At 45.9% G+C, this 17406-nt stretch overlaps 1 protein-coding gene across 3 annotated transcripts in view; it reads right to left on the bottom strand.

The window, feature by feature from the left end:
- Nucleotides 1-17406, bottom strand: part of Ctdspl (CTD small phosphatase like) — a 131786-nt gene extending 114380 nt beyond the window's left edge. For all 3 annotated transcript variants that reach the window (XM_052723844.1, XM_052723852.1, XM_052723861.1), the window contains exon 1: nucleotides 17259-17406. In XM_052723844.1, coding sequence (XP_052579804.1) covers nucleotides 17259-17337 — 79 coding nt within the window. In that variant the 5' untranslated portion in view covers nucleotides 17338-17406. The remainder of the gene's footprint in view (nucleotides 1-17258) is intronic.

The raw sequence follows: 17406 nt of genomic DNA, 5'->3' as shown, positions 1-17406 counted from the left end.
AGCAGAGAAGGAGAATTCTGGGAGAAGGCTGAGTCATTAGATACCAGCCCGCCGTCCAGGGAGCAGCATGTAATGGCATACAGGTGAAGCCATGGAACATGTGGCAACATATAGATTAACAGAAATGGGCTGAGTTTAAATGTAAGAGCTAGTCAGTGGTAGGCCTGAGCTAATGGCCGAGCAGTTTTAATTAATATAAGCTTCTGAATGATTATTTTATAAGCGACTATGGGGTCCATGGGGCTGGGCAGGACCAGAGAAAACTTCAGCTACAGGCCAGCCTGGTCTACAGAGTAAGTTCTAGGACACAGAGAAACCTTGTCAAAACAAACAAACAAAAAAATAAAATAAAATAAAAACCAACCAAACAACAAATTTTAAGAAAACAAGTAGACCTCAATTCATGCCATATATTTTACTTAAAACAGTTTAAAAATGGAATGATGCAAATTTCTCTTCCCTTCCCCGGCCCCCCCAAAAAAAACTTATAGGAGAAAATCTTTGTAACCTTGGGTTAGTGAGGCCATCAGTATGACAGTGTAAACATCATTCAAGCTAGATTTTATCCAAATTAGAAATCCTCACTCTTGAGAGGCACCAGCAGCACTCACAGTTATGAAGATATCTACTATCAAAAACCCAGAAAAGCCAGGCCTGGTGGTTCATGCTGTAACCTCAGGACTCTGGGAGGCAGAGGCATGAGGACCGAGAGAAGTTCAAGCCTGGGTGATGGGGGAAGCCTGTCTCAACCCCCCTGACTCCAAGCAAGCAAGCAAGCAAAACCCAGAAAAATAATAAGCATGCTCAGGATGTGAACACTCCGGGATCTTCATGCTATTGGAATGCCTTGAAAAGCAGCATGGAGGGTCCTCAAAACATGCCAGGTAGAACTGCCAGATGGTCTAGCAATTCTACATGTAAGTATAAACCCTGAACCTTAAAGCAAGAACTCAAAATGTTTGCACCCCAAGGTTTATAGCAGCATTCACAAAAGCTAAACCATAGAAGCAACCAAAGAGCCCACAAACAAATGAGTGCAAGAGCAAAGAAGCCAGATACAGACAAGGGGATGTCAGTCACCTTTAAAATTAAAGGTGAATAAGATTCACAATAGTGTGTGTCAGGAGGAAATTCCGACATATACCATGCCATGGATGAAGCCTGAGGGCGTTCTGTTAAAGTGACACAAACCAGTTCCCAAAAGATAAAAGGAAAGATGGAGCATCAAAGGAGAGACAGAGGCAGGATGGGTGGTTGCTAGGGGACATGGGGAGAGGGAAAATGCCCATTTACCACTTAACAGGCACTTTCAGTTTTACAATATGCAAGAATTATGGGGACGGATGGAGCAAGGGTTGGACAACAGCACAAATGTTTTTGGTACCCATGAGCTGTATACTTTAAAGTGGTAAAATTGTATATTGTGTGTTTTTTAATATAAAAGATGTATTTATGTTAATTTTATGTGTATGCCAGCAATGTGTGTCTGTGCATCATATGTGTGCAGTGCCCACAGAGGCCAGAAGATGACGTCTGATCCACTAGAACCAAGGCCAGGTCCTCTGCAACAGCAGCAAGTGCTCGTAACCGCTGAGCCATTGCTCCAGTGTGTGTGTGTTTCCTTAACCACACGTACCCCCTTTGGAAAAAGAAAGACATGGCTAGGCTGGTAGGGGTGGGGTGGGGGTGAGGGGGTGTAACATGTGCAAGGCCCTGGGTTATTCCCCAGCGCTGTGTACTCTGGGTGAAAATATTTGCAAAACACATAGAAAAAAAGGACTTGAATGTCAATTTATATTTAAAAGACATCAATATTAAGAAATCAAACAAATTGTAAAATTAAAAGTAGGACTCTCAGCATCATTAGGACGTTGGGCTGGGTCCAGCTGCAGAGTGTATGCCTAGCATGCACAAAGCCTTGGATTCTGTCTCCAGAGCCAACACAAACAAAACACCAAGAGTACAGCCTGATAAGATGATGCCATTAGCCACTCAGAAGAAATGACAATATCAGAGACAGATAAGCAGCATATCAACAGGGACTGTCACATGGCCACTTGGAATCAAAACGGAACTGCCAGGGAGAATATCTCGGGGCCAGTGGAAACATTTTATCTTGATAGACATGGTGGTTTCATGGTTATGCTTGTCAAGATTCACTTGCATTTTTATTCTCTGCAAATTTACCTTGACACATACATTAAATATAAACTCAATCAAGGAGATCAAGTGTGACGGTACATGCCCATATCTCAATACTTGAGAGGCTGAAGCAGGATGGCAAGTTCCAGGCCAGCCTGGGCTAGAAGAAGAAGGAAAAGTAGTCCAGGAATCAATCAGGGAAGAAGTTAGGCCTATGGAAGTGTTACAGCCTCCTATGGAGTAGAAAAATGAGTTGTTGGGCTGGGGAGATGGTTAGCTCAGTTAGTCAAGTGTTTGGAGGCACAAGGACCGGGGTGAGAGCCCCACAACCCACAAAGAGCTGGGTACGGCAGCAGAGCGTGTCATCTCAGATCTGGGGAGGTGAAGACAGGGATATTGCTGAGGCTCACGGCCTGGCTGGTCCAGCTCAACTAATGACAGCCAGACTAGGCAAGAAACCCTGTCTCAAAAAGCAAGGTGGCAGGCCGGGCGGTGGTGGCGCACGCCTTTAATCCCAGCACTTGGGAGGCAGAGCCAGGTGGATCTCTGTGAGTTCGAGGCCAGCCTGGTCTCCAAAGCGAGTACCAGGAAAGGCGCAAAGCTACACAGAGAAACCCTGTCTCGAAAAACCAAAAAAAAAAAAAAAAAAAAGCAAGGTGGCTAAGACTTGAGGAAGTACACCTAAGGGTGATCTCTGGTCTCCACATGCACACACACACACACACACACACACACAGAGTTGCTGGTGCTTATACACTAGACAAAGTTAACAACAATACAGATTTTAGAACTGCTTGATGACTGCCATTAAATGTAGTACTGTAATCAAAACAGAAGTGAGTATATTCTGTTTCCTGAAGAAGGGGAAGAAAATATGGCCTTGACTGAGGTCTTTGGACTCAACACTCAGAACAAACTTACAGCCAAGCATAAAAGTCAAACCTTGCTTGGACTACACGAAGTACAATCTCAAGTACACTATTCTTTCTTACTGGCTCTATGAGGCTCCATTTATCAAGCCATGTTGACAAGGTAAAGCAGTTTGTTCTTCAGGATGCTGGAACATCGCCCTGTGGTCTTCGGTTACGTACTAATTTTGAAAAGTAAGAATAGCTCCAGTCATCAAATGTTCAGCCACTTCTCTACAATTTTTAAAGTGCTCTACAGTACAAGGATTTGGGAACATTCTGGCAAACAGTGTTAATACAAATTATAATTACAAAGAAACCTTTCAGTTTTTTATTTGACACAGCTACTCAGAATCTGCACGCACTGTTAGGGAATTGCATAATCTTAGGCACCATAAAGACGGGTTTTGATTGGGCCCTGGCTCAGGAGGATTATACCATCAGTGTCTGCAGTTGGGATTCAAACATACATGTCCACATCCCAACCTAGAGCTTCAAGGGACTCCTGAGCCTTTGCTCAGGAAAGACATATTTAAAGGTAAGGAGAAAAAAGTATGTGTATGTGTGTGGGAGGTTCACATTTGAATGTGTGTCGAGGCCTGAGGCTGACATTGGTAGCATCCTTGACTGCTTCTACCTTATTCATTGAGGCAGGGTCCCTCGGGCTGTCGGGTTAGACAGTCTGCTCTCGGGCTCCCATTTCCCTTTAGATTGCTGGAATTAGAGGCAAGCCACCACTTCCGTTTGGCACTGACCTGGGTTCTGGGGATCAGGACTTTGGCCTTCAGGTGATTTTTCCACTGAGCCATCTTCCCAGCCCAAGAAAGGAGATTTTTTAAAAGCCCAACACACACATACACACCCATGCCCCACTCTCACCTTTAAATGTCTGATGAGTAAGGATTTAAGACATGGACAGTAAGTTCTAAGGTGTACATTATAATTTCAATATTACCCAAGAGAATTCTTTCATGGTCCTGTCTGGTATCCAGACACTGCTGGCCTCGGTATTGTATCTCATCTGGAACAATGGTGAAGGAATATTTACATATACACACACACAGACACACAGACACACACACACACACGTCTCTGTGTGTGTGTGTGTGTTTGTGTGCAGACTCACTAGTGGCCAGTCCTTCCTCATTCTCTGCCACTTACTGGCTGGAAGGTTCAGTGACCCATACCCCTTTCACATGATCCTCTCTCTCCCTTCATCGCCAGCCTGCCCCTTCTGCAGTACAAAAAGGGAAAGAACCCTTTGGTTGAGAATTAAAATCTTCTAAGGTCTGAGGTCCCTTCTGAGAACCCTGTCCCGATGTCTCAAAAGGGAGTTTTTCCTCCAACAGGGTGTGCTCCTGCGAACCAACCCAAGGCAGGTTTCTGGAGTGTAGAGACCCATTTCCAAGGCAGTCTGAGCCAGAGGCAGACTTTCACAGGCGCTGGCCAGGAAGGTCTGTCTGACAGCCATGTGCACTAAATCCAGATCCACTCTTCTGTGTTTACCTCAAGAAGGCATTTCTGTTTACTTAAATGGAGAGTTTCTTAACTGAGAAATAAAATTAAAGATATAAGGCTGAACATCCTCACTAACCAAACAGAATATCAGCTAAAAAACACATTCTACATAAGGACGCAGGGGGAACTTGGAGCTTAATTTTTATGTGAGGGTCAAAGCTTATGAATTAACCCTTTCAAGGCTGGTCAGACTGCTGGTGTCCCAGCAGCTCTACCAATCTAGATTTGATTTTAGACTTAATTCATTCTTATCTTTTTGCTCTTTTTGTTTTTATGGACAGTGTCTAACTATGTTGCCCTGGCTGGCTTGGAACCCGCTATATAGAACAGGCCCACATCAAACGCACAGAGATCTGCCTGCCTCTGCCTCCCAAGTGCTGGGATTAAAGCGTGTGCCACTACACCCAGCTAAGAATTTTTAAGATATTGAAAACACTAAGAGAAGTTGAATTTTATATTGTTCACTAGCATAATATTGAAATAAATATTTTTTAAAAACAAAAATATTTGGGGCTGAAGAGATAGCACAGCAATTGAGAGCACTGGCTGCTCTTGCAGAGGACCCGGGTTCTATTCCCAGCAGCCACATGCAGGCTCACAGCCATCTGTGACTCCAGTTGACAGGGACCTGACACCCTCTTCTGGCCTCTGTGGGCACCAGGCATGTAAATGGTGCACAGCCATACACGCAGGAAAACACCTGCACACGTAAATGAAAAAGAAACCAATCTTTTTTACATTTTATACATTTCTTACATTTACGTATTTATTTCGAGGGTGGGCACACAGCACAGCACACGTGTGGAGATCAGAGGACAAGTTTTGGGAGTTGGCCCTCTCCTTCCACCATGTGGGTCCTGGGGATTGAACTCAGCTTGTGAGGCTGGTGGTCGGCATCTTTATCCACGGAGCCATCTCGCCCACCCTTGAAATGAACCTTTAAAAGGACAACTTTCCCTCTCAGACTAGCCTTTAAAGTATCTAATTTGTCTGGTAGTGGTGGTGCATGCCTGTTATCTCGGCACTGAGGTGTGAGAATGATAAGCTCAAAGCCAACCTCCTGCACGGAGTGACACCCTATGTCAAAAACCATTACATAATTAAAATTCAGTATTTAATTTGGCTGAGACTAAACGTTAATTGAGGATTTCCAGGAAGACAGAGTAGATACACTCACTTCCTTCCTTCCCACTGAACACAATTAACCTTCTGGATTTTGTATCAGGGACAAACAAGTCAGTCTTGAAAAGCAGAGAGTAGGTAAATCAGGTAGCAACCATGAGGCCTGAAGAACAATGTGGAGCAGTTTCCCCGGGGACCCCGTCTGCTTCGTGGACCTGAGACCTACTGCTCAAGAAGTTGCATGTGAGAGGGAAAAAAAGCAAGGCTACAGACAGGAGTCCCAGAAAAGCCTTCTCCTTGCAACCCAGAGGCCAGACGATGAAAGGAAAATCTGGCAAGACCAAAATATTTCAGATAATAATCACTGTTTTGCAATCAAACACCACACATCACACACACACACACACACACACACACACACACACACACACACACACACACGCCTGCCTGCAGACCTGCCCCATAAATGCCAGTAAATAGCTGAGGGCTATCAACCATGAACACTCCTCTCCTCAGGTGTAATGATCTGTCTCTAGCCCTGGTGGAGACAGAGAAGCCCAAGTACAGAGCAGGAAGACACTCTCCCTTCCACTAGGTTGGTATCACAGGAGGCGTGGGAAGAATCAGGGCTTTTGACACCCAGAGATAATGAGGCCAGTCCTTTGTAGCTTATTAAAGACCATGTGGACCCTGAACTCCCTCCTCTGCCCAGTAGACGTCAAAAGAGGAAGAAGGGAGGGCTCCCCTTTCTCACTGGAGCCAACTAGGAGAAAGCTAAGACAGGAGGCTTAAACAAGACCCAGAGTCTTGACACAACATGAAGATCTCCAGGTTTTGACTGCAATTCTCTTGTTATACCGAAACCCAGGACATCTCAAACTGAGTGAAAATGAGCAATCAGCAGATGGAAACACCAAGATAACAGAGATGATAGGCTTACTTGACAAAGACTTCAAAGCAGCCATGATAAAAATGCCTCACGAAGCAACTGAGGCATGTTGGAGACAAATGGGAAGGGGGTGTAGAAAGCCTTAGCAATGTAGAAATTTTAGAGAATAAACAGAAACTCAGAATTAAAAGCATCTGGCCTGGGCCTGGGAGATGGCTCACCAGGTCAAGCACTCTCCACACAAACATGAAGACGAGGGTTCAGATTCCTCAGCAGCCATGTAAATTCCAGGTGGGCATGGTGATGTATTTGCAATTCCAGTGCACAGGAGGTGAAGGAGGGGATCCCTGGAGCAAGATGGCTAGCTAGATCAGAAAAATTAGTGAGCTGTGAGTTCAAGTGAGAGACCCTGCCTCAAGATGTAAGGTGGAGAGCAAGTGAGGAAAACAGCTGATGTCAGCCTCGTGTGCCCATGTGCACACCACACCACACCACATAAATAAAAGAAGTGCAATAAAAATATCCCAGTGGATCGGTTCTACAGCAGAGCTTGAACAGAGAATAACAGACACTACCCAGTTTGAAGAAGAGGAGATTGAAAAACTGAGCAGAACTAGTATTGACTAACTGTGGAGGTTGGAGAGGAAGGCAGCTCAGCACTTAAGAACTTGCTGCTCTTGCAGAGGACCCAGGTTCCATTTCCAGCAGCCACATAGTGGCTCACAATACTCTATACCTCCAGTTCTAGAGGGTCCTATGCCCTCTTCTGTCCTCCACAGGCACCAGGCACACTTGTGATGCACACACATACACGCAGGCAAAACATCCATACACATAAAATAAAAATAACTACATCTTAATTTTAAAAAAAGGATCTTGGTGTTACTGGCATCTCAGGAGATAAGAATGTGTAGGGCTGGAAAAGAACTCAGGAAATAATGGCTGAAAACTTCCCAAATTTGGCAAAAGACATAAACCCAAGAAGCAAAAGAACCGGAAATATACAAATCAAAGAAATCCATGCCAAGATGCATTATAATTAAACTAATGAAAACTAATAATCATATAGCTGCTTTGGAAAACAGCACAACAGTTTTCCTTTAAAACTAAACTCAATACTCTAACAATAGTAATCTCATCTGGGTATTTACCCAAATGAATCAAAATCTTGTCTCGACCAAAGATGTGGACACAGCTGTTCAGAGCAACCTTGTTCATTTTGTTAAAACTCAGAGGCAACCTTGCTGTCCATCCCTCAGTAGGTGAACTATGATTAAACTGTTGTCCATCTGCAGCGCACAATGTTACTCAGCACTAAACACAAGTGGATCTGAGGGGTGGGAAGGTAGCACTGTTGCAGAGTTTGCTGCGCAGGTATGAAGATATGAGCTGATCATCAGAACCCATATTAACCCATATGGTGCCACACGCTTGTGTGCCCAGCTCTGGACAGGCAGAGAGGCAGATTCCTAGGATTCAGGGGCCATAGACTAGCCTAATTGGTGAGCTCCAGGCCAATAAGAGACCCTGTTTCAAAAAACAAAGTGAACAGCTCCTGAAGAAAGACACATGATGCTGACGTCTGGTCCTTACATCCACCTGCACACACATGCAGGCACACCTATACACATGCGCACACACCAGAAACTAGAAAACGAGTCAGATCCCTTGGAGCTGAAGTTACAGGCATTTTGTGAACCACCAGGAATAGATGCTTGGATCCAAACTCTGGTCCTCAGAAAGAGCAGTAAGCGTTCTTAACTTCTAACCCACCTCTCTAAGCCCCCAAATTAATTTTTCAATCATGAAAAGACATGAAGAAAATCTAAATGCATTTTAAGTGAAGAAAGCCAATCTGCAGAGGCTACATGCCCTTATGACTCCAACCAGATGGTCTTCTAGAAAAGGCAAACCCATGGAGGCAGTAGAGAGTCAGAGGGTGCCAGAGGCTGGGGGTTGGAAAGGATGGGTGAACACAGGTTTTTAGAGCTGTGAAATCATCCTGTTAGATGCTGTAATGGTGGACACATATCACTGTACCTTTATCTAAACTCATAAAATGGACAATGGCAACAGTTGAGCCCTAATGTGCGCTTCTTGTGCCAGGTGATAATGACTGAGTCCGCACAGGGTCATAAAACTGTAATCACCGCACGGCTCTGGATATTGACAGTGGGGGAGGATGACCACACTTGGCGCCGGGGGCTGTGCCGAGCTTTCTGCTCAATTTGACCGTGAACCTGATACTGTTCTAAACATTAAAGTTCATTTAACAATCACATGGAACTGGATGAAAATGAAAATACCAGAATTTGTGGGGATTGCTACAGCAGTACTTAGAAGTGTGCAGCACTAAACACATTTATTAGGAAAGCAAAAAAATACCTGGGCCTCTGAACTTCTCTCCAAGAACACGGGGGTCAGGGGAGCAAAACAGGCCCAAAACAAACCAAGTCGCAGAAAGAAATTATAAAATTGAACACAGAAAATAGAGGGGTAAAAAAACAATGAACAAAGACCAGAGAAGTTGAGATGCTCCCAGCAAGACTGACAGAAAATAATGGGGGCCACAAATGACCACTGCCCTCCCTGCTGCTGGTTCTATACATATCAGGAAGACGGCAAGGGAATAAATAAATACTACGGACGGCCCAATGCTCAGACATCTGTCAGCTTAAATCAAGAAACCCTCTCTATCACAAGTCTGCCCATATGGAAGAGATTATTTAAACGACTCTACAACTACTGAAAAAGTTGAATTTGGAGATTTAAAAACTGCCCCAAAGAAATCTCCAGGCCCAGATGATTTCAGTGGAAAACTAACACACTCATTCCACACAGTTGGTTCCAGAACATAGGACAGAGAGCTCCCTGACACAGTTCACGAGGTTGCTATCAAACCAGGAAAAGACAACGTAAGTGAAAATTAAATAAGGGAAACTGAAGACAGTGTCGCTCACAGACGGTTTATCAATACTTAGGAAAGAATTCTCCAACACAAAGTTTGTTCACGGATGTCAGGTTGGGTCCATATTCAAAGTCAATGTGCACTGCCATATTAACTAGCATGATTATACTCACTTAAGCAGAAAGGGCTTATGGAAAATTTCAATTTCTAGAAAACCCAGAAAACCTAGGACAGAGGGAACTTCACCAATCCAATGAATCAAAAATCTAACAACTGAGCCAGGTGGTGGTGGCTCACACCTTTAATTCTGGCATGGAGGATCTCTGTGAGTTTTAGACCAGCCTGGTCTACAGAGTGAGTTCCAGGACAGCCAGGGCTACACAGAGAAACTCTGTCTCCAAACAAACAAACAAACAAACAAACAAAACCAAAATCTGACAACTGATATTATGGTTATTGGTGGAAGATAAGGAGTTCATCTTCAGCTTGGGAGCTGCTATGGTTTAAACCGGAAACATCCCCTACAGTCTGAGGTATTGGAACACTTGGTCCCTAGCTGGGGAGGTTTAGATGGTACAGTCTGGTTGGAAGAAAGTACATCATTGGGAGTGAGCTTTGACATAAAGAAAGAGTCACACGCCTACTTCCTTCGCGTGGTTGAAGGTGTGAGCTCTCAACTTCCTGTTCCTGCCGCCATGTCTGCTGCTCGCTGCCATGTGTCCCTACCACGAGTGACTCTTACTCCTCTGGAACCAGTAGGCCCAAATAAACTCTTTCTTCTGTGGGCTGCCTTGGTCATGGTTTTATCACAACAACAGAAAAGTAACCAAATAGGAGCAAAGACATCCATCCATCCATCCATCCTCACCAGTTACTTAATATACTACTCCATGTTCTAGTCAGCGTGATAAAGCAAGAAAAATAAATGAAAGGCATACAGTCTCGAAGAAAAATAAATGTTCTTATTTGACAAGATTGCTTATATCAAAACTTGTATGAATCCACAGAAAGGCTCATAGCAAATCGGTGAGCTCAACAAAGACACAGGATACAGGATAAGTATACAATGCCAGTTGTACGTCTGTATGCTAACACAGAACACATGGACATCCAAATTGAGATTCCTAACTGCTTTACGAAGAGAGCACGGTGCAACATTAATAGGATTTGTTTACTAAAAATCATACAACCATGATTCGAGTCCACCCATGCCTGGCTTTTTACACGGGTTCTGGGGACTGGAACTCACGCTCTCACGCTTGCGGAGTAATCATTCTTTTTTTTTTTTTTTTAAAGATTTTTTTATTTATTATGTATACAGCATGTATGACTGCAGGCCGGAAGAGGGCACCAGATCTCATTACAGGTGGTTGTGAGCCACCATGTGGTTGCTGGGAATTGAACTCAGGACCTCTGGAAGAGCAGACAGTGCTCCTAACCTCTGAGCCGTCTCTCCAGCCCGAGTAATCATTCTTCACAGCTGTGCCGCCTTCACATCTGAACTTGCTGAAATCTGTTGGGTACGTTTGCATGGTCTGTTTTTGAGTTCTGTGTCTTACTCCAAACTCTTTCTCAGCCCGCATCATTTAATCTTAAAATATAATGAGTGACCACTCCCTGTCTATGAGAATGTGGTGACGGGCTAGGGAGATGGCTTGGTGGGTAAGAGTGCTTGCTGTACACATGTGAGGATCAAGTTCAAATCCCCAGCACCCACCTAAAAAGTCAGATGTGGCTGTACAAGTCTGTAACCCCAGCGCTGTATGCAACAGAGCCACAAGGGCAGCGGGGACTTGGTCACTGGCCTGGTTCAGTGAGAGACCCTGTCTCAAGGGAATAAGGCCGGTAGTGACAGTGCAGGACATATCACATATATACACAAATATATAATTTTTTAAAATGACAACATTAAATACTTGAGGCTTTAGAGAAATAGATGCCTTCTACTTGCTATTAAGAAAGCAAAATGGTATGTTTATTCAAAGAAACAGCAGTTTATTTTAAATTAAAAAAGATGTGAATAAACTTACAACCATCACACAACCCAGTAACTACACTTACATAAAAATGTCCGTATGTGTTCATGGCAGCTTTATTCAAAATACCCCAAATCTAGAAATAACCCCGATTATCTCCAGAGGATGAGCAATCAAACTGTGGTATGTTCACACACTGACTATTACACAGGAAAGAACAAGGAAACCCAAATATTAACATGAGCAGTAACAGAATGACTCTCTGGAGAATCATACTGAGGGAAAAGAGCACACTGAAACGATCACATTCTGTCTGATCCTGCCTAGCTAACATTTCTGAAATGACAAAATTTTGGACATGGGAAACAGAATAGAGGTTGCCAGTGTGCTAAGGAGGGGGCCAGGTGAGGACGGGAAAAGGCTGTGGCTAGAAAGAGCGTTAAAGAGTGAGCAGAGTCTCTTGGTACTGTAATTTCTGCTTTGATAAGGTCATTCTCAACATCTCGGCTGTGAAGCCATTCAATGTCTTGCAAAATATTAACACTGAGGGGATCAGGGCAGAGGAGACAGAGGATCTCTGTGACCCTTCCCCTCCCTTCCACTCCCCTCCCTCTTTCCTCTTCAAAGGGTCCTGCCACAGGTTAGCCTGGAATCTGTGATCTTGGTCTCAGGTATGCACCACCACACCTGGCCCTGTGTGATTTCTTTTAACAACATATGAATCTACAGTTATGTTAAATAAAAGTTTAAGTCAGGCATGGGGAATTTAAGTCTGGTGTGGAATGCACACCTTTAATCCCAGCACTGGGAAGGCAGAGGTAAGGGATCTCTGAGCTTGTGGCCAGCCTGGTCTACACAGACAGGGCTACATGGGAAAAACCCGTCTCAACAACAACAACCATGACAAAAGTTTACTTTTAAAAACTTAATTAACTGGGCACACTGATATATGACTGCGATCCCAGCACGTAGGAGGTAAAGGCTAACTGTGGCTACCCAGAAAATTCCTGGGCAGCCTGAAGTTCATGAGACCCTGTCTCACATCCCCTCTACAAAATGTTAATGTGAACCTCCTTTCGATCTATCCCGTCATCTGAAATGATTACTGCCTATAAGACCCTTTTCTTGGCTGTAATTCTGTCAGCACCTCCAAGGTCGGAAACTCTCAGTTAGGACCACAAGCTGCTCCTCCAGAGAATTGGGTTCAAGTCCCAGCACCTACATGGCAATGTACAACTGTGTGTAACTCCCATCTGGAACTGACTCCCTCTTCTGGCCTCTGCATGCACATGGCACACATACATTCATGTAGGTAAAACACCCATACACGTGAAATAAAATTTTAAAAATGTTAAATTATATTTTACAAATGACTAAGGCCACACCACAAACATGTATGAGAGGCAGACTCAGTACTTTGGGCCTGAATATCTGCATAAACACACTGGCCTGCAGTAATCTCCTGTAAAACTATTAGCTCACAAAACAATTAGCTGCTTAGCTAGCATTGAAATGTTCTGGATATTTCTGCATATTAATCAAGGTTTTGGGAGTTTGTTTTGTTATTGTACAATTCCTTCAAATGATTTCTTTCCAAAGAGCTAGCAGAAGTTGCCTCACTTACCACTCAGCCTTCGCCCCAGAGGGAATCATCCCTGTGCGTTTGCTCCTCCCAGATTATTTTTGTGTGTGTGTATTTCTAGACGTTTGTTCAGTTCTGTGTATCTGATTTTTTTAAACAAGATAGGATCATACTGTTATGTCATTTTTGAGATTTCTCACTTTGAAATGTCTCAGAAAGTCACATGTCTATGTTCAGATGTCATTTAACTGTTCCAACGGCCTGGTAGCATTTGTTCTGCAGGACTGAGGTCCCACTGTCCAGCCTGATTCACCTGTTGACACAGGATGTCTGGAAATGTTGTTACTGCAAGCCGTGCATGCGGTCAGCAGCGACATCATCGCACTGTGTCTCTGGAGTGCAGAGGAGCTGACTCCTCTGTGACAGGGACATGGAGAACACAGGTAACTCTGGGGTCAGCCGCACCCACACTGGTCCCTCTGTTTCCTCCGTTTTGCTTGAGGCTAAGGGAGGCCACATGACCCAGTTCTGGCCAATTAAACATGAACAAAAGTTTACTGAGCAGTGCCTGGGAATGTCGACTTTCCAGGTAAGAGGGATAAACATGACCTGCTCGGTCTCTTTTCCTGTCTTGAGGATAACTAGGGTGACTAGAGGGGTTGCAGCCAGGATGCAACATGGGGGTGGGGGAGCCAAGAGACTCACCGTGAAGCTGGCTCTAACATCAGAGCTGCTTGATGACAGCCACAGCAGCCAACCTCCAGACACTTGTCATAAAGGAGGAGCTGGCTTAGGCTGCAGGAAGCCTGGTTTTCTGTTACTTGCAGCCAAAGCATTCCTCATGCTTTAAGTATTAAGTTACTGTTTAAAATGCTTGCACTCCTGGGGCTAGTTAAGAGCACTGGCTGGGTTCAGTTCCAGCACCTACATGGTGGCTCACAACCAATCATCTGTCACTCCAGTTCCAGGGGATCAAACACCCTCTTCTGGCCTCCACATGTACCAGGCACACACATGGTGTATGGACATACATGCAAAACACCCATACACATGAAATAAAAATAAATCTTAAGGACAAGCAAAATCTGTACTTTTTTTTTTTTTTTCTCCCAAGTCTACTGAGAGGACCCGTTTTCCTCCAAACATCTGTCAGCTTTGAACATTGGAAGTCACTTAAATGTTTAACAAGAATGGCCTGGGAATGGGTAGTTCACAGACTGACCAGTCGTTCAGTTTTTTTCTCCCAAGGCTTTCTCATGCCTATCCCTTGTCTGCTTTTCTAAGTGCTAAGAGACAGCATGGTAGGAACAGCGAGGTTGATGGGACATTGTTCTTTGTAGCCTTACACTACACTATCAGTCCAGTCAAACACAGCTGGAGGAATAAGCCCAGAGTGGCAGGCTAAGCTGATGGTGACAGCCATCCCCGAGTACACCACCACATGTACTGTGTCCAGAAGTAACTCAACTCGCTGCCAGCACATCAAACTTCCTTTGTAAACCTACTGAAACTAAAGTTGTGGAGCAGCAGTCCACTGGTACACAGGGCAGGGCCCCTCCCACCAAACCCAAGAGCAGTTGGTCACTGTCATTCCTATTTGATAGAATAAATCACGAAAGCAAACATTCTAAAGCCATCCATCACTTTCATACCACAAACACTTCCAAACATTGCAGGCCCAATATTTAATAACAAAATGACTGTCTGTCTTAAATTATGCAAACCATGTTCTGCCTATCTAAAGATATCAGCATGCTGAAGCTGGAGACACTGCTGAACCTGTTTGGTGGTTCATTATTCTAAAGAATCTGTTTCAAAATTTGATTCTCAGAAATAGACTCGAGGTGGGAGGAGCATGCGCTGGAGGGGACTGGGGGAGCTGGGGGTGGGCATGATCAAGATACATGCATATATGTGGGGCTGTCAAAGAACAAGCCTTGGCTGTTCTGGAACTCGCTCTGTAGACCAAGCTGGCCTTGAACTCATAGAGAGCCTCCCGTCTCTGCCCTGAGCACTGGGATTAAAGATGTGCACCACCACCGCCCAGCCAAGCCAAAAATATTTTTAAAAAGCAAACAATAAAAACTGAATCTCAAGTATTTTGTTATACCACATATGATCAAAATTATATTAACTTTTTGGAGTTAAAAAAAACCCTCATGTTAGTGGGATTTTAATGGTTTTACTAGCCAGGCACCCCACCCTAGGACAGCAGGCAAGGAATTCCCCGAAGCAGTTAACAAGTAACCAATCCGACACCGAAAACAAACAAAATCCGCTGTTGAAGATATGAAAAGCCTGTTCAGAAAAGCAATGTCAACAGGCCGAACAGCGAACAGTGCAAGCACCTCCAGAAACGAAACACGTACAAGGTCTGGCTTTTCTACAGACTGACTCTGCTTCAGGAATCCCAGCAGCCAGAGGACAGGGGGGGTCTGCAAAATGCCTGCTCCTGGGGTGAGGGGCGCAAGAGGCCCAGGTGCTGAGCAGTCCCCAGCTGCCTGCCACACCGCTTGCAACAAGAGCTGAGGGTTCACTCTCATACAGTCCACAGCAGAGAGGAGCACTGGGCTCTCCAAGCTTTCCTGATGTTTCCTTCAGGGACCTTCCCTGAGGGGACATACCCAGCCAGGGCCCCAAGAACACTGGCCCTTATGGTGAGAAGGCTGGGCCACAGAGGTGCGATCCACTGAGGCCCAGGCAGGCGTGGGATTCACTCCATACCCTCTTGCAGGGTTTTAAAAACTCATTTATAGGGCATAGAAGGCTTCTGGGGGGAGAGTTTGAAGTCTTTATTTTACATTTAGAAAACCAGTGCGTCTACACAGGCGGTGTTTACAGTGTCCAGAGTGAAACGGGATGGCAGATCCCCACCTGAGGGACCTCTGGGGATGCTCTGCATCTTCCTGGCTTGCCCAGGGGTCCTACTTGGGGAGAGGCGCTGGACTGTTCCTCATCCAGTTTCCCAGGAGGGCTGCAGTCCTTGCTCACTGCACAGGCACAGAGGGTGGAGGGGGCAAGCAAGTCCTTGGGGAGGGCAGGGAGATTCAGGTGTTTGTGCTGCACATGGCAGAGGGACAGTGAAGCCGGAGTGAGTCGCCAGAACAAACCAAGCCAGATTGGTCAGCTCTTCAAAGTAGTCTGTCCAACCTGCAGGACGCACAGCGACTCCAGGCAGTTCCGAGGGGTCAACACACCAAAAAAGACCAAAAAGTAAACAGAGAAAGGGACTGGGGCCAGAATATGCCCCCACAAACCAGGTACAACACTGCATTGCCGGCTGGGCCCCTGACCAGCTCCCCAGAGGGACAGCTCTAACAGTTTCCAGAGTGCTGCTTAGCACCCACCCACCCACCCACCCGAGGCCTGAGATGCCAGGCCTTGGAGTTCCTCACTGGCTGGTTGGTGGATTTGAGATAAGAGCTAAGAAGGAAGTGTGCAAGTGTACGTGTGCAGTCAGCACGCTCCTCTTCACCCCGCTCTTCCACTTGCACAACCAACTACTCTCAAGACATGGCCTGACTGTGCTGTGCACAAGCAGGCACAAGCATGTGTGCATTCATGTACCCACAGGTTCTTGGTTGGCAGATACACACACACACACACACACACACACACACACACACACATCCTTACAGTAGAGAGAAACAGTGCATTCACTCTGCCAGTTGGGTAGCGTAGGCACACAATCTCACACACACACACACACACACACACACACACACACACACACACACCAACTCCATCAGGAGTGAACATACATACACATCCAGTGTCCCCAGGCTCCGGCTCTGCACACACTCCACCTCTCAGTCAGATGCATACAGACCTCCACAGAAGACCACAAACTCACAGCCTATCAGCAGCAACACACACAATCTGTTAGAGGCACACACGCCCTTACAATCTTCCAGCTGGCCTGCGTACACGTAGGTGCACTCACAACCTGTCACACGCACCGCATGCACACTTAGAACAGCTCTGTGCAGTGCACACACCCGATCCCAACTTCTCGGCCGCTCCTGCACACTCACACGAGCTCAGCTGGCACAAGCACCCTCGCAGCCTCGCTCTGCTCCAGGCGCACCCCACACCCACGCACCCTCTTGGCCCGGTGCACCCCTCCCCCACGCCCGTGCGGGCGCACACTGAGAACTCCGGCGACGCGGGTGCACTCACACCCCTCGCGGCAGCTGCCTGTGCCCCTCCTCACCTTTTTCGCCCGCGCCGGGCGACCGGGCCTCGTCCTCCTTGGGGTTGGTCACCTGGGTGATGATGGCCGGACCGTCCATGGGTGCGCGCAGCGCCGGCCGCCCGCAGGCCCGGCCCCCCGCAAGCTAGGCGCGGGGGGCGCGCGGGGG

The sequence above is a fragment of the Peromyscus californicus genome, unplaced genomic scaffold (genome assembly GCF_007827085.1).
Source record: "Peromyscus californicus insignis strain IS unplaced genomic scaffold, ASM782708v3 Scaffold_11__1_contigs__length_118956290, whole genome shotgun sequence".
NCBI classification, from domain to species: Eukaryota; Metazoa; Chordata; class Mammalia; order Rodentia; family Cricetidae; genus Peromyscus; species Peromyscus californicus.
This window is presented reverse-complemented; position numbering and strand designations above follow the sequence as displayed.